The 21633-nt window shown below is 44.6% G+C and overlaps 1 protein-coding gene across 10 annotated transcripts in view; it reads left to right on the top strand.

The window, feature by feature from the left end:
• LOC115150859 (inositol 1,4,5-trisphosphate receptor type 1) overlaps positions 1–21633 on the top strand; it is a 135928-nt gene that overhangs the window by 83875 nt on the left and 30420 nt on the right. For 7 of the 10 annotated variants that reach the window (XM_029694610.1, XM_029694607.1, XM_029694608.1 and 4 more), the window contains 8 exons: positions 8911–9100; positions 9405–9679; positions 10439–10639; positions 11008–11118; positions 12813–12908; positions 13022–13159; positions 15367–15465; positions 16099–16333. In XM_029694610.1, coding sequence (XP_029550470.1) covers positions 8911–9100; positions 9405–9679; positions 10439–10639; positions 11008–11118; positions 12813–12908; positions 13022–13159; positions 15367–15465; positions 16099–16333 — 1345 coding nt within the window. The remainder of the gene's footprint in view (positions 1–8910; positions 9101–9404; positions 9680–10438; positions 10640–11007; positions 11119–12812; positions 12909–13021; positions 13160–15366; positions 15466–16098; positions 16334–21633) is intronic. The other 3 variants (XM_029694615.1, XM_029694612.1, XM_029694609.1) reach the window with 2 other exon arrangements.

Genomic DNA, 21633 nt, shown 5'->3' with positions numbered 1-21633 from the left:
TCATTCTAGGGTTTTTCTTCATATTTATTATTTTCTACATTGTAGAATAATAGTGAAGACATCAAAATCATGAAATGACACATATGGAATAATGTAGTAACCAAAAAGTATTAAACAAATCAAAATATATTTTATATTGAGATTCTTCAAAGTAGCCACCCTTTGCCTTGATGACAGCTTTGCACACTCTTGGCATTCTGTCAACCAGCTTGGTAGTCACCTGGAATGAATTTCAATTAACAGGTGTGCCTTGTTAAAAGTTAATTTGTGACAAGGTAGGGGTGGTATACAGAAGATAGCCCTATTTGATTAAAGACCAGATGACCTGGCCTCCACAATCACCCGACCTCAACCCAATTGAGATGGTTGTCTCTGATTGGGAATCATACTTAGGCAGCCCTTTTTCCCTCCTTCAGTTGTGGGATCTTGTTTTTGTACAGCTCAGTGAAAGCCTGCAGAACGTGACTTTCTTGTTCCTTTGTTTGTTGTTTTGATTTAGTGTTCTGAGTTATAATAAATATTAATCATGAGCACTTACCATGCTGCACCTTGGTCTCCTCTCTATGACATTCGTCACACCATAATGACAAAGTTAAAACAGGTTTCATTTTTTTTGCAAATGTATACAAAAAAACTGATATTACATTTACATAAGTATTCAGACTCTTACTAAGTACTTTGATGAAGCTCCTTTGGCAGTGATTACAGCCTCGAGTCTTCTTGGGTATGACGCTACAAGCTTGGCACACTTGTATTTGGGAAGTTTCTCCCATTCTTCTCTGCAGATCCTCTCAAGCTCTGTCATGTTGGATGGGGAGCGTCACTGCACTGCTATTGTCAGGTCTGTCCAGAGATGTTTATCGGGTTCAAGTCCGGGCTCTGGCTGGGCCACTTAAGGACATTCCGAGACTTGTGCCGAAGCCACTCCTGCGTTGCCTTAGCTGTGTTCTTAGGGTTGTTGTCCTGTTGGAAGGTGAACCTTCTAAGGTCCTGAGCACTCTGGAGCAGGTTTTCATCAAGGATCTCTCTGTACTTTGCTCCGTTCTTCTATCCCTCGATCCTGGCTAGTCTCCCAGTCCCTGCCGCTGAAAAACATCCCCACAGCAATATCCTGCCATCACCATGCTCCACCAATCAGGCCTTTATGGTAGAGTAGCATCATACCCAAGAAGACTCTAGGCTATAACCACTGCTAAAGGAGCTTCAACAAAGTACTGAGTAAAGGGTGTGAATGCTTATTTAAATGTATAATTTCAGTTTTTATTTTTTAAATAAATTAGCTAAAATAAAATGTTAAAAAACGTTTTGGTTTTGTCATTATGTGGTATTGTGTGTAGATTGATGAGGGGGGTAAACAATTGAATCAATTGTAGAATAAGGCTGTAACGTAACAAAATGTGGAAAAAGTCAAGGTGTCTGAATACTTTCTGAAGGCACTATATATATGTATGTGTATATTCTTATGGGGTGGGATTCTTGGTAAGTCGACGATCTTTGTGTTTCTGTCTTTTCATTTGCCAGAGTGGTTGTCCTCGTAATCTGATGTTGCTTGGTGTATTCTATTTGTGGCGTGGAGTTCCCAGTTTCTTTTGTGTTTATGTTGCATATTTTTTTAGGTTTGTTTTCATTGTGTCTTTGTATATTTTATTTTGCCCTCCTTGCGTCCTCTTCCCCTCTGCCAGGTGTCCGTAGAGGATTTGTTTTTGTGGAATGCATGAAAATGTCATTAGGTTGACGTCATACAAATATACATGGAGTGTACAAAACATGAACACCTTCCTAATATTGAGTTTCACCCTCTTTTGCCCTCAGAACAGACTAAATTTGTTGGGGACTCTACAAGGTGTCAAAAACATTCCATAGGGATGCTGGTCCATGTTGACTCTAATTCTTCCCACAGTTGTGCCAAGTTGTTTGGATGTCTTTTGGGTGGTGGACCATTTTTTATTATCACGGGAAACTGTTGAGTGTGAAAAACCCAGCAGCGTTGCAGTTCTTGACACACTCAAACTGGTGCACCTGGCACCTACTACCATACCCCGTTCAAAGGTATTTTGTCTGGCACATTCACCCTCTGAATGTCACAAATACCCAATCCATGCCTTCTTTAACTTGCCTCCTCCCTTTCATCTACACTGATTTGAAGTGGATTTAACAAGTTACATCAATAAGGGATCATACCTTTCACCTGGATTCACCTGGTCAGTCTATGTCATGGAAAGAGCAATGTTTTGTACACTCAGTGTACGTTGTCTTGTCACTCTGATCTTAAAGGGATAGTGCAAGATTTTGGCAACTTTTCTACTTAACCAAAGTCAGATGAACTCATCGATACCATTTGCATGTCTCTGCATGCAGTTAGAAGGAAGTTGAAGGTAGTTTCGTGAGCCATTGCTAACTAGCGTAATTATACAGGAACAGCTATTATGCTTGCTGTTCCCATAGACTTTCAGTCTTTGCGGTAACAATAGTTAGCAACTTCCTTTAACTGCATGTAGAAACAAAATTGTTATCCATGAGTTAATCTGACTTTGGGTAAGTAGAAAAATGTCTTAATTGCCAAAATCTTTTTAAAAGCTCGTCCCGGAGGAAATTTATAAAGATATGTGTTTTAAATAAATCATATTTTTGGGGAGTGGCACCAACTATTTAACAGCGGCTGCCCGTCATTGCAAAATGGAATATAGGGGAAACACTGTGTGTGTGTCTTATGTAACAGATGAAGAGGCCCACTATGGCAGCTTCTCTACCTGGCCATCTCCCTGTGTGAACCCTGGCCTGCCCTGTCATGGAGGGGAACAGGTGTCAATGCTGTTACTCAATAGGCATGCCGCAGCACGGTGATGTCCACCGACGCCTGCAGCGCAACTTCATTTATTGTCACCAGCTCGGACTCACTCTCTTTTCAGAAACCTCCTTGAGAGCCAATAAACCTTTTTTTTTTTTTTTTGCCCTTCTTTTTTTTTTTTTTTACCTTGAGCTAATACACTCTTCAGCAATCAGAGTATTTTCTTCACCTGAAAAACTTTAGCTAACAAATATTACTAGGATTTCCCTTCCTGAGACTTTTCACAGTGTACTCACGCACTGTTCTCTTATTAGTAATCAATGATCTCGCTTATCACTACCATACAGTGTTCCAAGCACTCCTTATCTCCCCCTACAGTTCCACCACGCTGATGGCAGTGGCTGGCAGGGGTTGTGATTGGATACTGGTTGGTTGGTTGATTTGTTTGTTTTTCTATCCTCTTATATATGACCGGGCCTCTGTAGAACTCAGAGTGAAGTGAAGTGCCACAGCTTGCTCCCTCCCAGCACGCTCCCCTCCCAGAGCGGATCGCCGTGGTTACCAGCTGGGTGGGTACGGTACGTTGCCCTGCAATGATTACAGCCTCAGCCATGTTGCTCACTGAAGCTTCAGGAGAGGAGGCAAGGGAGCGAGGGTGCCAGCGATATAAATAGAGCTTACATAACTGCCCCTTGTTGATGCCAAGAGCCGGGACAGCAGTGAAGAGGAGGAAAATAAAAAAGAGGACAGATAGGAATGCATAATGACCTTGTTTTATGTGGCGAGAGACCTGGGGGCGGGGCTCAGCCTACTGTACGTGACGGTGAGCGCCAGGGTCGACAGGGGCCTCGGGGCTTTTGATACAGAGGGCTTAGTGCACTCAGTGGGTCTTGCAGGCAGGGTCTAAGCTGCTGCAGAGGACAAGCTGGTGGTTTCCTGGAAGAATGAATCACCAGGTTGATGGTGCATGCCCAGGGATAAATAAGCTTACCACGACAGCCATGCTGGTTATTAGACTCTAGAGGGCTATAGTGCAGATGCAACAGGTATGTGTGCGTGTGTGTGGCTGTGCTGCACACTGATTCAGATGGTAAAGGAAAAGGTTATTGTTCTACTCTTTCCCCATTCCCTGCTGCAGGAAAGGTCACTGCCCTCGTGCCATGGGCATGTTTTGTACACATGAACTGTATCCTTGTTTGAAATCTGTCACGCATATGGTTAAAGGTGGGCCGCAGTCCTGTGGTTGGGTGAGGGAGGGGATTAACTGTCACTTGGCAATGTCCAAGTACTATTGAGTATCACCTGCTAATGGCACCTTAATGCCTAGGCCAGGGTTCCTCAACTGGTGGCCGGCGGGTGGCTTTATTTGGCCCACAAAGTTTTCAGAGCCCCAAAAAATGTATACATTTAAAAATAAGTAAATAAATAAATAAATAAATATATATATATATGTGTGTGTGTATGTTTGACATAAATGACTTAAAAAAACACACCAGGAAATCAGCGCCAAGTGATTTTTATTTAAGAAGTCTCTTCCCAAGTATTCCCACACATGATAGAAAGACACGACATGATTGTATACAAGTGCAAGCAAGGTTTGAAATTATTGTTTTAGTCAAACAATATATTTGTTTGGGCTTCTTGCGGTTAATTTGCGGTCTACGAATGATTTGTAATTATGTTCTGGTCCCCTGACCATCCACTCAAGAAAAAACAAAATAATTATCTAGACCAGTGGTTCTCAGCTGGTTTTGCTCGGGGACCCAAATTTGAGAATGACAATTGAGTGACGAACCAATATTGTGGACTGTTGATGATTTCATTGTATTATGTTGTATTGCAGCTGCCTTGGGCAAGTTTCACTTGCAAAATAGACTCTGTCTCAATTATGGTATTAAGAAAGTCATTACACAGCCATATTAACTGAGAACACATTTATTATCAATTCAAGAGAATAAGCCATTTAATTAGGCGACCAGTTCAGGAGTGGGGTGTAATACATTATCAGACTCAGAACATGACATCAAAACCAGTCCAATAATGTTAATGAACAACACATACCAGTGTTTAAAATTGAAAAAACAACAGTCATTAGGAATTCTTAATCATCAATCATCAATTATCATGTCAATAGTTTCATAACCTTGAAAAGTGTTTTTACAGGTGTACGTTTTTAACCAGTTCAATAAAATGTAATATGAATGTCAGAATAGATTAACAATAATAATTAACATAGGGAACAATAACTCATTAACCTGTTTATTTATTATGTGTGTGTGTGTGTGTGTGTGTGTGTGTGTGTGTGTGTGTGTGTGTGTGTGTGTGTGTGTGTGTGTGTGTGTGTGTGTGTGTGTGTGTGTGTGTGTGTGGCCTATCAGTGGGAAAGCTGGGGGTGTTTGATAAGTTTATTGAAGTTTGGTTGACAGGGCAACTCGAAGGTCATGCAGGCTGTCCAGTTTGTTTGTTTCTGCCTTTAGTTTTCAGCATGGCTATAGCAGAGAAGCCACTTTCACACAGATAGGTAGTTCTGAACGGTAGCATGATTCTGATTGCATGACAGAGCAAGATACCCATCACGGTGCTCCAGAACTTTGGCAGTGTCATTTCCGAGAAGCGCATGCTCAGTCCGCCAGGTAGGAAACTTGCGTGAACCATCCGTCACAATCGAAATGTTCCTGGCAGAGGTGACTTGTTTTCCGAAAGAAACGCAGCAATCTCCGCTCTAAGCTCATAAAAGTGACCCAACACTTTACACCTGGAAAGCCAGCGGACCTCTGCATGATAAAGCACCTGCTGGTGCTCCCTCCCCATATCCCTGCAGAAGGCCTGGAAACACCTGCTTTTCCTAGAACTCTTTTTGATATACTTGACACACTTGATCACATCCTGGAGAGTGGCGTGGAGCTCAGGCACCATGTCCTTCGCTGCCAATGCCTCCCTGTGTAGGAAGCAGTGGTTCCACGTTGCACTTTGTGCTCTCTCCAGGATCCGCTTTACTACCCCGGTCATGGCAGCTGCCCCATCAGTGGTCACACCGACGCACCCATCCCAGGCCAGTCCCACGGAGCCCAGGTGCACATCCATTGTGTTAAAGACAGGCTCTGCAGAGTTGGTGTCTGACATAGACCATTAGAATGGCATGGTTAGCAACATCCGTGGATTCATCAAGCTGCAGTACGTAATGGCCATTTGCACTAATGCGCTCTGAGGCGTTATGGCCTCAGACATGTCCTGGATTCTCCTCCTCATGGTGTCATTGGATAAGGGGATGGTTTTAAGTTTGTTGGCGGCTGACTCTCCCAAGGTTTCAATGCACCTATCAATCGCAGCAGGGAGTATGAGATTCTCTGCGCTGGTGTGGGCTTTTTTGCACTTAGCAATTCACTGGACTACAAGGTCTGATGCGCGAAATGCCTTTTCATGTACCATGTATACCTTGTTCAATGAATCTTGTGAGGCCTCCAGATATTGATATTTCCTTTTTAAAAAGTCAGCTGTTTTATCTTTGTGGCTTGGATGCTTGCTGCCCAGATTACGTTTCATTTTGGAGGGTTTCATGCTCTCATTAGCTAACAGCTCTTTGCATAGGACGCACTACTGTCTACTCACCGTCTGTCTTCTATATATGGGTGTGTTTGTAAATTCATCAGTTATTCTGCGCTCTGGCACACTCAGACGCGAGTGCTCTGAAATCTGAGTAGATAGCAAGAGCGAATTTACGAACGCACCCTACGTAAAACCATATTTGATGAAGTCGGGGTTGTACTTTCTCTTCTTGACAGGGACCGTGTTGTCTGCTTTGTTGTTGACATTTGAAGCAGCAGTAGATGAGGGAGCTGCACGTTTTAAAAACTTGTCCGTGGTTTTACTCTGACAGCTAGCCTACATGAGTTAAATGACAGCAAACTATCCACATGTCCAATAACCGCAGAACAAATCTGCATTGTTAGCTGTCAATCAAGCTAGCTGTCAGAAGAAGATCTGTATTATCTGATTGGACGTGTCACATTTAAAACTAAACAATGTTGCAGAATGACATTTTTATTGGATCTGTGTATGTCGAGAAATCTGTAATTGAATTGGATCAGTGAGGACGTTAGAGGGGGCGAGGACGTTATTGTATTGGTTAATGAGTGAGTGCAGCGTGACAACCCTCTAAGTCCGAATTTCACAACTGGGGGGCACACTGCACGTGTAAAGTCAACAACAATAAGCGGTGCTGCGGTATCCTATCAAAATAAAAGTCTCGGTCCGGCGGTTACCTTTCCAAATAATGTTTTTTTTTTTTTCTTGCACAAGTCCCACGACCCCTTAAAATCCTCCCGCGACCCCCATGTGGTTTGCGACTCCCCCCCAGTTGAGAATCACTGATCAAGATGATGATCCCTGGCCTAGGCTATTCAATTTCCCTATTGATATTTTTCTCTATCTTCCTTCCGTGTGTGTTATTGGCGCAGACCATGACATAATGTTATTTTCCCAAGATATGTTTAGAAACCTGCTCAAGATAGTAGTGTTCCAGAGAATTGGAAACTGATAGGCAATACTAGTCAGCAAACTGACAAATTCCTACATATGTGCAGATAGAGCCACAGAGCTACAACCAAGTTGCCCTGACAGGGTTTTTCCTTAGCCAGCTCAATTCCTGCTGCTGCTGCTGTTGTTGTTTTCTTGGACATTGTCATAAGGCAGTCAGGTGTTGCCATAATTATTGTCATCCAAGCGATCTGAGATGAAATTACTTGTTTATGGTCACAGTCATGAGGGTTTTCCCATTTGAACTGGGTAATCTTGTTATAAAGTTGCTTTCTGGCAGTTGTCCCCTCTGTGTGGTAATGGGTAGAGGTTTGCCTGCTTACATAACCACTGCTGATTTCTGATCACTATCAATGAATGACCGTGGTTTTGTCAACAAGATTGACTTAACCACATGCATTCCTTTTTTACAGTTTTGTTGTTTATTGAAAAGTTATTTTAAAGGGGTAAAAAATACTTCAGTTAACTTAATCTGAACTTTGTGCTTACTCTCGGGTCATGGTTACTGCTGGAATTCTATGAGTACTGTTTAATGCATGCACAGTTTTACTATAACATTTTCTGGTTTTCCTTTAACTTCTGTTTACTGTATGTTCCCTTATCTCTTCAATGAGTTGAGTCTCAACCTGGAAAGAATGCTGGTTATGTAAGAGGTTTTCAAACTGCCCCAGAATTAATGTGATAACTCCTGCCCGCCTCTGGTCTCCCCTCCCTCCCTCTTCCCTCTCACACCAAGCACACACTTCGTGCCACTCGGGTGCTCAAAAAGTAGGGCAGGATTTTCCACCTCTTCTTTACCTTCATTTTCCCCCTTGTTATCTGATGTAACAGTGTTTGTGCTGAGGCTCGTTTGCAGTGGCTCCCTCCCTTCAACCACTCAGCTGATTGCAAGCCTTATGTAAGGAGGGAAAATGGGACTGGATAACAGCAGCTGGAAAAAGCAAAGCCCCATGCATGGAAGAAAAAGTTGTCAAATTAGTGTGCAAAAAAAATACATTTGTTTTATAGGTTTTGCAGTGTCAGACTATAATCATAAAGTCCTATACTTTCACTTGAAGAGTTTTGTTTTGGTGAAAAGTACTTGATGCTGAATTTGGTTAAAGCCACCTTTGTTTGAGTTGACAAACTTCCTGTGATTGCTGTGTACCTGGCTGTGTTTGCTGTATGACTTTGTGTACAGTGCAGCCTGCCCTGCACAGTGCCAGTAGAGTTGTGCCCTTTGGGCAGAGAGCAGATGGTGTGAAAACAGGTGAACACATGGAGGCACTCCAGGTTATTTCCTTGGCATAGGGCTGAGGGTTATTTAACAGAGCTTCAGCGAGAGAGAGCCTCTGGGTGCATAGCAGACAGACAGACAGACGAAGAGACGTGGTCAAACTGCCAACAAACGGAACAACAAATATAACTGACCTTTGAGCTGTTTACCTTGTATTGCTTACAATGGGGAAACATGTAAATTATCTGACAACATTATCATAATACCTCACTATGAATCCCTCTCGCTACCACTTCCCATATAAACACAGAATGAACTCAAACAAAACCTCTTACATCCGCATTTACTTGTTCTTCGTGTCCGTCTCCAGAAATCCTTTTTCATGCGTCTGACGGGGGAAAACAAGTCAGAGATGTTCTTCAAGGTGTTCTATGAGAGGATGAAGCTGGCCCAGCAGGAGATCAAGGCCACTGTGACCGTCAACACCAGCGACCTGGGCAGCAAAAAGAAAGAAGAGGAGCCCCCGGACAAGGACACGCCCACCGCTAAAGGAAAGAAAGGTCAGGGGTCAGGGTTGCAGGCCTGGTGTGAACAACATCCTGTTCCTGTCTACTGAGACAGTCAATCCAGTGAATTTACTGCACTCAGAACACGGCACAAATCATACATTAGTCATTCACAAACACATACAGCTGTTTCACACTGCAGTGCAAATTGGGGCCCAATGATGAAGCTCACATTCTGTGAGCTACAGCTCTGCTCCTGTGTGCAATGTGCAGTGAGACTCTCCCATGTCTTACTCTGTTGTACTCTGGTGCCCTTCGGTGTGTGTGTCTCTGAATTCTCCTGTTCCTCTCTCTACAGGGATGGAGGTGGCAGTGGTGTCTACGGTGGCGGTTGCCGTGGTGACGGAGGAGGTCAAGGAGCAACTGGTGGAGGCCTCCACGGTCACTAAGAAGGCGTTCACAAGGTACCGGCGTGAGGCCGAGGCCGAGGAGCACATGGCTGCCGCTGAGGGTCAGGGCCCCGCCAGCACTCCAGATGACCAGGAAGGGGAGATGAGTGTCATTATCACCATCATGCAGCCCATCCTGCGACTCATGCAGCTGCTGTGTGAGAACCACAACAGGGAGCTGCAGGTTGGTCAGCCACACCACCAGGGGGCACTACTCTGGTTTACTTTACGCAATTTAGTTATTAAAGGGGGGCTGCGATGGTTGCTCAAGCCCCATGGCACACTTACCGTTTCAGTGCTGGTAAATTTCCATCACCAGATCTTTATACAGAAACGAAACCATATGGTGAAAATAGACATCCGTTGGAACAACATGATGCAACTGTTTCCATATCTGGTAGCGCTTGGTCTGGTTTCACTATGAGGACGATTGTGTTTGGAAATGGGGACGTCCAATACCTCAGACTGACAGTGAACTTCCCCCACTAACATCCTCTGTGCAGTAAGGTCAAGGCTCCACATTATTGACAGATAGCTGGATGCTGAATCACCGTAGCTCGTCATCAGTTGTGTAGTGTATATGGCCTGGCTGGATTGATCCTGAGCCAAACACACAGTGGGCTAACATTATCAGGATTTAATCTCACTGTTTAAATCACGAGTTAAAGATGTGTCTCATTATTAGATAAACCAGCCATTGAATTAAACTCTTAGGCAAAAAGCAACCGTAACAGGTAGCCTTTTTAACACAGCACATGAAACATTGATATTTGGTCATTTCTGATGATATTATACTCAAAAGCCAGTACATTTGAGTTTCAGTGGAATAAACCCATTTGTTCATAGAGGGATCTGAGCTTATTGTTCATATTGCCAATGTTTAGAATGAACATATGAATTAGTGTGTCTCTAACTTTGAGTCGTGTGTAACTTTCCTCTCCAGAACTTCCTACGGTGTCAGAACAACAAGAACAACTATAATCTGGTGTGTGAGACACTGCAGTTCCTGGACTGTATCTGTGGCAGCACCACTGGAGGCCTGGGGCTACTGGGACTCTACATCAATGAGAAGAACGTAGGCCTCATCAACCAGACAGTAGAGAGCCTCACAGAGTACTGCCAGGGACCCTGCCATGAGAACCAGGTGGGCACACACACACACACACACACACACACACACACACCGATTCTACCTAGATCAAAGCTTTGTTTTATAAGTGCACATGCAGTATCATGAAACGTTGTTGTCAGATGACCCAGTGTTTGCATATAACTGATGGTTCTATTTCAGTAATTGCAGGGTTGGTCTTATTTGGCGGTGCTTTATTTGGCTTTTACATTCTCTTTACTAGCCCAGCTAGGTCCCAGTAAACAGCTGCATGCTAAGAGAAGGCTTTCCTTGCAGGATCATGTCAGACTAAACTAAATCCTTTTTGTAATATTGTTTTCTGGTAAATGTCACATCAGTCCCAGAGAGGAATGCAAAAAGTTTCCTGTCTGTTTCTCTGTCAGAACTGCATCGCCACTCATGAATGCAACGGTATCGACATCATCATCGCTCTGATTCTCAACGACATCAACCCTCTAGGCAAGAAGAGGATGGACCTGGTGCTGGAGCTCAAGGTATGGTAGTCATGTTGCACCCTGTTACGTTTTCCTTCATTATCCATTTGGCATATTTCTTTGTCCTGTATTTGTATTTGTAATCAAGGTCATTAAGGTCATTTCAAGGTCATTTCTAATCAAGTAATTAAGGCAGTTCTACAATTTTAAAAACATTATAATACATTTACAACAGATTTCACAACACATTAAGTGTGTGCCCCAAGCCCCTACTCTACTACCACATATCTCCAACACAAAAACCATGTGTGTGTGTGTATAGTGCGTATGTTATTGTGTGTGTGAATGCTGTTCCATAAAGTGTATTTTTATCTGTTTTTTTTATCTAATTTTACTGTTTGCATGAGTTACTTGATGTGGGATTGAGTTCAATGTAGTCATGGCTATATGTAGTACTGTGCGCCTCCCATAGGCTGTTCTGGACTGTGAAGGGACCTCTGGTGGCATGTCTTGTGGGCTATGCATGAGTGTCCGAGCTGTGTGCCAGTAGTTCAAACAGACAGTTTGGTTCATTCAACATGTCAATACCTCTCACAAATACAAGTAGTGATGAAGTCAATCTCTCCTCCACTTTGAGCCAGGAGAGATTAATGTTAGTTTTCTGTGTACATCCAAGAGCCAGCTGTGCTGTCCTGTTCTGAGCCAATTGCAATTTTCCTATGTCCCTCTTTGTGGCACCTGACCACCTGATTGAACAGTAGTCCAGGTGCGACAAAACTAGGGCCTGAAGGACCTGCCTTGTTGATAGTGCTGTTAAAAAGACAGAGTAGCGCTTTATTATGGACAGACTTCTCCCCATCTTAGCTGCTGTTGTATCAACATGTTTTGACCATGACAGTTTACAATCCAAGGTTACTCCAAGCATCTTTAGTCACCTCAACTTGCTCAATTTCCACATTATTTATTAAAAGATTTTAGTTTTTGAAATATTTAGGACTAACTTATTTGTTGCCACCAATTCTGAAACTAACTGCAGCTCTTTGTTAAATGTTGCAGACATGTCAGTCACTGTAGTAGCTGACCTGTATAGTGTTTAGTCATCCGCATCCGCTTTACTCAAAGCCAGTGGCATGTCATTAATAAAGATTGAAAAAAGTAAGGGGCCTACACAGCTACCCTGGGGAATTCCTGATTCTACCTGGATTATGTTGAGAACCCCTCTCTGTGTTCTGTTAGACAGGTAACTCTTTATCCACAATATAGCAGGGGGTGTAAAGCTATAACACATACATTTTTACAGCAGCAGACTATAATCGATGTCAAAAGCAGCACTGATGTCTAACAAAACTTCCCCCACAATCGTTTAATCATCAATTTCTCTCAGCCAATCATCAGTCATTTGTGTAAGTGCTGTGCTTGTTGAATGTCCTTCCCTATAAGCGTGCTTAAAGTCTGTTGTCAATTTGTTTACTGTAAAATAGCATTGTATCTGGTCAAACTACATTTTTTCCAAAGTTTACTAAGGGTTGGTAACAGGCTGATTGGTCGGCTATTTGAGCCAGTAAAGGGGGCATTACTATTCTTATGTAGTCGGAATGACTTTTGCTTCCCTCCCGGCCTGAGGGCACACACTTTCTAGTAGGCTTAAATCTTTGTTTCAATGCATTTTTTAACCTTCAGCACTCATGACAACCTGAATTTTATCCATCCTCCTGATGTTCTGTCTCCCTTGCACCTCTCTCTTTCTGTTCCAGAATAATGCATCCAAGCTCCTCTTGGCCATCATGGAGAGTCGCCACGACAGTGAGAATGCAGAGAGGATACTATACAACATGAGGCCCAAAGAACTGGTGAGTGGCATATACAGTATTGGTTGCAAGATGCACATGCAGCACAGCATGGCACAGAGGAGAATGTTAAGGCGAAGTTATCTGACGGTCTGGTTTGTGACGTTCATGTGCAGGTGGAGGTGATAAAAAAGGCCTACATGCAGGGGGAGGTGGAGCCGAATGAGCCTGCTGAGGAAGATGAAGATGGCGAGGAAGAGCATGCAGCCTCTCCACGAAACGTGGGCCATAACATCTACATCCTGGCTCATCAGGTACTTAGTGGCTGCATGCAACTGTCCACCCCCCTGTAACAGCTACACAACCTATAGGCACAATTACATCAGAGCACTACCCTCCTTGCTTCCACCCTAACCCCCCTGAGGCACAATACAGCTCTATGCACAATTGTGTCTATTCATGTATTTATGTGGGTGAACAACACCGACAGTTACAGTTCATTCGGAAAGTATTCAGACCCCTTGACATTTTCCAAATGTTGTTATGTTAGTCTTATTCTAAAATATATTTTTTTTTAATTACCATCAATCTGCACAAAATATCCCATAATGACAAAGCAAAAACTGTTTTTCAGGCCAATTTTAGCAAATGTATAAAAAAAATTCAAACTGAAATATACATTTACATAAGTATTCAGATCCTTTACTCAGTACTTTGTTGAAGCACCTTTGGCAGCAATTACAGTCTCGAGTCTTCTTGGGTATGACGCTACAAGCTTGGCACACCTGTATTAGGGGAGTTTCTCCCATTCTTCTCTGCAGAGCCTCTCATGCTCTGTCAGGTAAGATGGGGAGTGTTGCTGCACAGCTATTTTCAGGTCTCTCCAGAGATGTTCAATCGGGTTTAAGTCTGGGCTCTGGCTGGGCCACTCAAGGACATTCAGAGACTTGTCCCAAAGCCACTCCTGCACTGTTATGCCTGGGTGCTTAGGGTTGTTGTCCTGTTGGAAGGTGAACCTTCGCCCCAGTCTGAGGTCCTGAGCACTCTGGAGCAGGATTTCATCAAGGATCTCTTTGTACGTTGCTCTGTTCATATTTCCCTCGATCCTGACTAGTCTCCCAGTCCCTGCCACTGAAAAACATCCCCACAGCATGATGCTGCCAACACCATGCTTCATTTTTGAGATGGTGCCAGGTTTCCTCCAGATGTGACTCTTGGCATTCAGGCCAAAGAGTTCAAACTTGGTTTCATCAGACCAGGGAATCTTGTTTCTCATGGTCTGAGAGTCCTTTAGGTGCATTTTGGCAAACTCCAAGCAGGCTGTCACATGCCTTTTACTGAGGTGTGGCTTCCGTCTGGTCAATCTACCATAAAGGCCTGATTGGTAGAGTGCTGCAAAGATGGTTGTCCTTCTGGAAGGTTCTCCTATCTCAACAGAGGAACTCTAGAGCTCAGTCAGAGTGACCATCGGGTTCTTGGTCACCTCCTTGACCAAGGCCCTTCTCCCCCAATTGCTCAGTTTGGCCGGGTGGCCAGCTCTAGGAAGAGTGTTTTCTAATTTTTTACCCCTTTTTCTTCACCCCTTTTTCTTCACAATTTCGTGATTTCCAATTGGTAGTTACAGTCTTGTCTCATCGCTGCAACTCCCCTACGAACTCGTCATAGGCGAAGGTCAAGAGCCATGCGTCCTCCGAAACACGATCCTGCCAAGCCGCACTACTTCTTGACACACTGCCTGCTTAACCTGGAAGACAGCCGCACCAATGTGTCATTGGAAACACCGTCCAGCTGGCGACCGAAGTCAGCTTGCAGGCGCTCGCCACAAGGAGTCGCTAGAGTCGTGATGGGACAAGGAAATCCCAGCCAGCCAAACCCTTCCCTAACACGGACGACGCTGGACCAATTGTGCGCCACCTCATGGGTCTTCCAATCATGGCCGGCTGTGACACAGCCTTGGTTCGAACCCGGTCTGTAGTGACGCCTCAAGCCCTGCAATGCAGTGCCTTAGACCGCTGCGCCACTCGGGAGGCCCCCTCTAGGAAGAGTCTTGGTGGTTCCAAACTTCTTCCATTTAAGAATGATGGAGGCCACAGTATATTTAATACATTTTATAATAAGGCTGTAATGTAACAAAGTGTGGAAAAGGGGAAGGGGTCTGAATACTTCCCGAAAGCACTGTATGTAGGTGAAAATGTTGATCCCAAGGCATGATGCCCTGCAGGCTAGTGGGTGAACACTGAACAGAGTCTACATCCTGTACTTGGAGCACAAAGACAAACCGTGGCATGTACTGTCAGACACTGCAGTGATCTGGTATCAGTGTTAGTCACCTGTGCCCACACCTAGCACGTTCCATGCCACCTGCCAGATAAAATGAAGAAAAATAGACACAAAACATGAAGCTGGTGACTTAGAAAACCCTGATCGTCAATTTTGACTTATGTCTGTACAATGAATATTCACAACTATAATGTGGTACATCACCTGACGACATTGGTACATTCATACAATGTTGTTCCAGTTGGCCCGCCACAACAAGGAGCTGCAGGCCTTGTTGAAGACCTATGGGGAGGGGGATGAAGCCCTGGAGTTCTATGCCAAGCACACAGCTCAGATTGAGGTCAGTCATTTTAGTCTGATTCAGGAGAGTCAGCCATTGTGGCTCTGCCCCTGCCGGTGTCCTCTCCCTGCACTGAAAAGTTCAATTTTGTCCACTGTGTTTTTACTATGTTATTTTCCGTTTTATTACCCCTGTGTTCACTATGGTGGATTGCAACATGTACTTTGTCATAAATATGTTTAGACTTTTTATTACCCTACTCATGTGACAGTCATGTTATTTTTCTTGGCCTGCTTTTCATACTGTTAGTATTTTGTTAGCATATGAAAATGACTAGCAGCTTTGGTATGTTTGCACCTGTTCCACTGTGTGCTTAGCAAGGGGAAAGAATGCTGTCTTTTGACAATGCAGAAAACCTCAAACGTGGAAGAGCTTATCAAATTAGTGTGTGTTGCACAGTGCTTTTATACACACAGCCACTTATACACACTCTCTACTCTTCTTCTGGTGTATAACATTACTATAGCTAAAAAATGTCTTAGCCATTTTTCCAAGGGGAAGAATAGGAACCAACATGCCACTATCTAACCATACAGTTTGGGGCCTACCTAGTCCAGGACCTAGAGTTGCCCGTCCCCCCCTGAGAGAGAATGTCTGTGACAGGCAGCGTTGGCTGCATGTGGTTGTGTCCAGATTGTGCGGCTGGATCGCACCATGGAGCAGATAGTCTTCCCCGTGCCCAACATCTGTGAGTTCCTCACCAACGAGTCCAAGCTGCGGGTGTACTACACCACGGAGCGCGACGAGCAGGGCAGCAAGATCAACGACTTCTTCCTGCGCTCCGAGGACCTCTTCAACGAGATGAACTGGCAGAAGAAGCTGCGAGGTACTCAAGAGCCAACCACTGGTAACGCAAACACGGTTCCCTGTGCGTCCCTCTCCCTACCTCTCTATACTAGGTACCTGCTTTACATGCCCTCAGCCCTCCCTGACCCCTCCAGGCCCTTCAGGAGACCCCCCAGGCTGGGTCAGGTTCTCCCTGCGTGGGCCAGAGACCCACCCTGAACCCTGGATGGAAGGGAGGGAGGGGAGAGGGCATATAAAGGTTGTATGTTAAGTTGGAGCACCTAACATAAAGTGGATATTGGCTAAGATATTTACAGTGTAAGGTTGGAGTGAAATGTTTACATGACAGAGGGAGAATTGTTGAGAATGTGGGTGTGACTTTCTGCCACGTCTCATAAAGAATTCTGAAATGCTTGATTGACTCCTGTTCACGCCCCACACATACCACTGTTTTCACAAGCAGGTACTGTACTGCACTTTTGTTTATGTTCCCAGCCCGTACATTCACATACAGTTACTTATGATGGTTTGTTGTTTATGTCAGGTGAGAATTAATCTTTCTTGTCACAGAAACACACACACACGCACACAATCAGATGGATATATTTGGACTGTTTACTACACTGAGTACATGCCATGGCCCTGTCTCAGAGGGCGTGAATAGATAGCTAGACGAGAGGCCGAGCTGCTCTGAGAATAGGGTGTAATGGGATTGGTCAGTCTGGGTGGGTCTCGACCAGGGAGAGTCAGTCCAGGATCCAGCAGACCATCAGACACAACTGCTGACCCCAGGCCCACAAGGGTTCAGGCAGCACAGACTGAGAACAATCAGGTAGTCCCCTGTCATGAGCCATCTATAGAACTGCTGGAGAGTGTGGTGGAGGACAGGACCAGATTAGGCCTACTATGAGAGGGACTGGGGGAGAGAGTGATTCAATAGATTGGGAGAAGAAATACTTTTTTGTGAAGGTAGAGAGTTAGACACTTAAAGAATAAGATTAGCGTTCTCAGAATCTGTTTGCAAACAGTATAACACCCTAAGCCTCATGGGAGGTTAAAAAAATGAAGAAAAAAAACAGTCCTACAATAACTCATGGTGTGATTGTTGATGCCCTCATCCCAAGTCCACCCACAAAACATCCCCCATGTAACACATTCAGTAGGGCATCTCCCTATTGACACACAGTTCCTGATTCTTCCACCCCCCCCCCCTCTCAGGCTGTGATCGCTGTATGACTGCACTCTTTGTTTCCTCAATGGGAGCGTGTTTCTGCCTGCCTGTCTGTCACTCTGTGAGCCATGTACTGTTTATAAAAGTCCCCACCCTCAGTTCCTCTTTTCAAATGAAGAAGCTGCCTCCAAAATAGCAGTGGCCGCGCAACCTTCCGACCCTCTGATCAAGGACCATGTGGGCAGAAGGCGAGGCGAGCGTTGCTTATGTTGGCCGGGGAAGGGATTGGCGGTCATCAAGTACTGAACACACTCCAAAATCACCCCATAGGATTTGTGTACACTAAATAAGCCTGCTAATTGGCTTAACCCCCTTTCCATTATTTGAATTATGTTTTTTCTTTGCTGTTTAGTGTGTATTTTAACCTTGCAAATTGCCTATCTGACCCTACCCTTACCTATTTAAAAATAAACCGATTGTGAACCTTAGCCTGGACGTAATTCTAGTTTAATGTAGAATTAACCCTCAGTTTGGATACATTTTTATTTTATTTCACCTTTATTTAACCAGGTAGGCTAGTTGAGAACAAGTTCTCATTTACAACTGCGACCTGGCCAAGTTAAAGCAAAGCAGTTCGACACATGAAACAACACAGAGTTACACGTGCAATAAACAAACATACAGTCAATAATACAGTAGAAAAAGTGTATATACAGTGTGTACAAATAAGGTAAGATAAGGGAGGTAAGGCAATAAATAGGCCATGGTGGCGAAGTAATTACAATATAGCAATTAAAACTGGAATGGTAGATGTGCAGAAGATGAATGTGCAAGTAGAGATACTGGGGTGCAAAGGAGCAAGATAAATAAATAAATACAGTATGGGGATGAGGTAGTTGGATGGGCTATTTACAGATGGGCTACAGGTGCAGTGATCTGTGAGCTGCTTTGACAGCTGGTGCTTAAAGCTAGTGAGGGAGATAAGTGTCTCCAGCTTCAGTGATTTTTGCAGTTCGTTCCAGTCATTGGCAGCAGAGAATTGGAAGTAAAGGTGGCCAAAGGAGGAATTGGCTTTGGGGGTGCCCAGTGAGATATACCTGCTAGAGCGCGTACTACGGGTGGGTGCTGCTATGGTGACCAGTGAGCTGAGATAAGGCAGGGCATTACCTAGCAGAGACTTGTAGATGACCAGGAGCCAGTGGGTTTGGCGACGAGTATGAAGCGAGGGCCAGCCAACGGGAGCATACAGATCGCAGTGGTGGGTGGTATATGGGGCTTTGGTGACAAAGCGGATGGCACTGTGATTGACTGCATCCAATTTGTTGAGTAGAGTGTTGGAGGCTATTTTGTAAATGACATCGCCAAAGTCGAGGATTGGTAGGATGCTCAGTTTTACGAGGGTATGTTTGACAGCATGAGTGAAGGATGCTTTGTTGCGAAATAGGAAGCCGATTCTAGATTTAATTTTGGATTGGAGATGCTTAATGTGAGTCTGGAAGGAGAGTTTACAGTCTAACCAGACACCTAGGTATTTGTAGTTGTCCATATATTCTAAGTCAGAACCGTCCAGAGTAGTGATGCTGGACGGGCGGGCAGGTGCGAGCAGCGATCGGTTGAAGAGCATGTATTTAAGTTTTACTTGCATTTAAGAGCAGTTGGAGGCCTCGGAAGGAGAGTTGTATGGCATTGAAGCTCGTCTGGAGGTTAGTTAACACAGTGTCCAAAGAAGGGCCAGGAGTATACAGAATGGTGTCGTCTGCGTAGAGGTGGATCAGAGAATCACCAGCAGCAAGAGCGACATCATTGATGTATACAGAGAAGAGAGTTGGCCCGAGAATTGAACCCTGTGGCACCCCCATAGAGACTGCCAGAGGTCCGGACAACAGGCCCTCCGATTTGACACACTGAACTCTATCAGAGAAGTAGTTGTTGAACCAGGTGAAGCAATCATTTGAGAAACCAAGGCTGTTGAGTCTGCCGATAAGAATGTGGTGATTGACAGAGTCGAAAGCCTTGGCCAGGTCGATGAATACGGCTGCACAGTATTGTCTCTTATCGATGGCGGTTATGATATCGTTTAGGACCTTGAGCGTGGCTGAGGTGCACTCATGACCAGCTCTGCAACCAGATTGCATAGCAGAGAAGGTACAGTGGGATTCGAAATGGTCGGTAATCTGTTTGTTAACTTGGCTTTCGAAGACCTTAGAAAGGCAGGGTAGGATAGATTTAGGTCTGTAGCAGTTTGGGTCTAGAGTGTCTCCCCCTTTGAAGAAGGGGATGACCACGGCTGCTTTCCAATCTTTGGGAATCTCAGACGATACGAAAGATAGATTGAACAGGCTAGTAATAGGGGTTGCAACAATTTCGGCAGATAATTTTAGAGAGGGTCCAGATTGTCTAGCCCAGCGGATTTGTAGGGTCCAGATTTTGCAACTCTTTCTTTCAGAACATCAGCTATCTGGTTTTGGGTGAAGGAGAAATGGCTTGGGCGAGTTGCTGTGGGGGGTGCAGGGCTGTTGACCGGGGTAGGGGTAGCCAGGTGGAAAGCATGGCCAGCCTTAGAAAAATGCTTATTGAAATTCTCAATTATAGTGGATTTATCGGTGGTGACAGTGTTTCCTAGCCTCAGTGCAGTGGGCAGCTGGGAGTAGGTGCTCTTATTCTCCATGGACTTTACAATGTCCCAGAACTTTTTTGAGTTTGTGCTACAGGATGCAAATTTCTGCTTGAAAAAGCTAGCCTTAGCTTTCCTAACTCCCTGTGTATTTTGGTTCCTAACTACCCTGAAAAGTTGCATATCAAGGGGGCTATTCGATGCTAATGCAGAACGCCACAGGATGTTTTTGTGCTGGTCAAGGTCAGTCAGGTCTGGAGAGAACCAAGGGATATATCTATTCCTGGTTCAAATTTTTTTGAATGGGGCATGCTTATTTAAGATGGTGAGGAAGGATAACCAGGCATCCTCAACTGATAGGATGAGGTCAATATCCTTCCTGGATACCCGGGCCAGGTTCATTAGAAAGGCCTGCTCGCTGAAGTGTTTTAGAGAGCGTTTGACAGTGATGAGGGATGGTCGTTTGACCGCAGACCCATTACGGATGCAGGCAATGAGGCAGTGATCGCTGAGATCTTGGTTGAAAACAGCAGAGGTGTATTTGGATGGCAAGTTGGTTAGGATGATATCTATGAGGGTGCCCGTGTTTACGGCTTTGGGGTTGTACCTGGTAGGTTCATTGATAATTTGTGTGAGATTGAGGGCATCAAGCTTAGATTGTAGGATGGCCGGGGTGTTAAGCATGTCCAAGTTTAGGTCACCTAGCAGCACAAGCTCTGAAGATAGATGGGGTGCAATCCATTCACATATGGTGTCCAGAGCACAGCTGGGGGCAGAGGGTGGTCTATAGCAAGCAGCAACAGTGAGAGACTTGTTTCTGGAAAGGTGGATTTTTAAAAGTAGAAGCTCGAATTGTTTCGGTACAGACCTGGATAGTAAGACAGAACTCCACAGGCTATCTCTGCAGTGGATTGCAACACCGCCCCCTTTGACAGTTCTATCTTGTCGGAAAATGTTATAGTTAGGGATGGAAATTTCAGGGGTTTTGGTGGTTTTCCTAAGCCAGGATTCAGACACGGCTAGGACATCCGGGTTGGCAGAGTGTGCTATAGCAGTGAATAAAACAAACTTAGGGAGGAGGCTTCTAATGTTAACATGCATGAAACCAAGGCTTTTACAGTTACAGAAGTCAACAAATGAGAGCACCTGGGGAATAGGAGTGGAGCTAGGCACTGCAGGGCCTGGATTATCCTCTACATCACCATAGGAACAGAGGAGTAGGATAAGGGTACGGCTAAAAGCTATATGAACTGGTCGTCTAGTACGTCCAGAACAGAGAGTAAAAGGAGCAGGGTTCTGGGTGCGATAGAATAGATTCAAGGCGTAATGTACAGACAAAGGTATGGTAGGATGTGAATACAGTGGAGGTAGGCCTAGGCATTGGGTGATGATGAGAGAGATATTGTCTCTAGAAACATCCTTTAAACCAGGTGATGTCATCGCATGTGTGGGAGGTGGAACTAAAAGGTTTGCCAGGGTATATTGAGCAGGGCTAGAGGCTCTACAGTGAAATAAGACAATAATCACTAACCAGAATAGCAATGGACAAGGCATATTGACATTAAGGAGAGGCATGCATAGCCGAGTGATCGTAAGG

The sequence above is a fragment of the Salmo trutta genome, chromosome 16 (genome assembly GCF_901001165.1).
Source record: "Salmo trutta chromosome 16, fSalTru1.1, whole genome shotgun sequence".
Taxonomy (NCBI): domain Eukaryota; kingdom Metazoa; phylum Chordata; class Actinopteri; order Salmoniformes; family Salmonidae; genus Salmo; species Salmo trutta.
The sequence above is the reverse complement of the archived record's forward strand: the minus strand, read 5'-3'. Positions and strand labels throughout refer to the sequence as shown.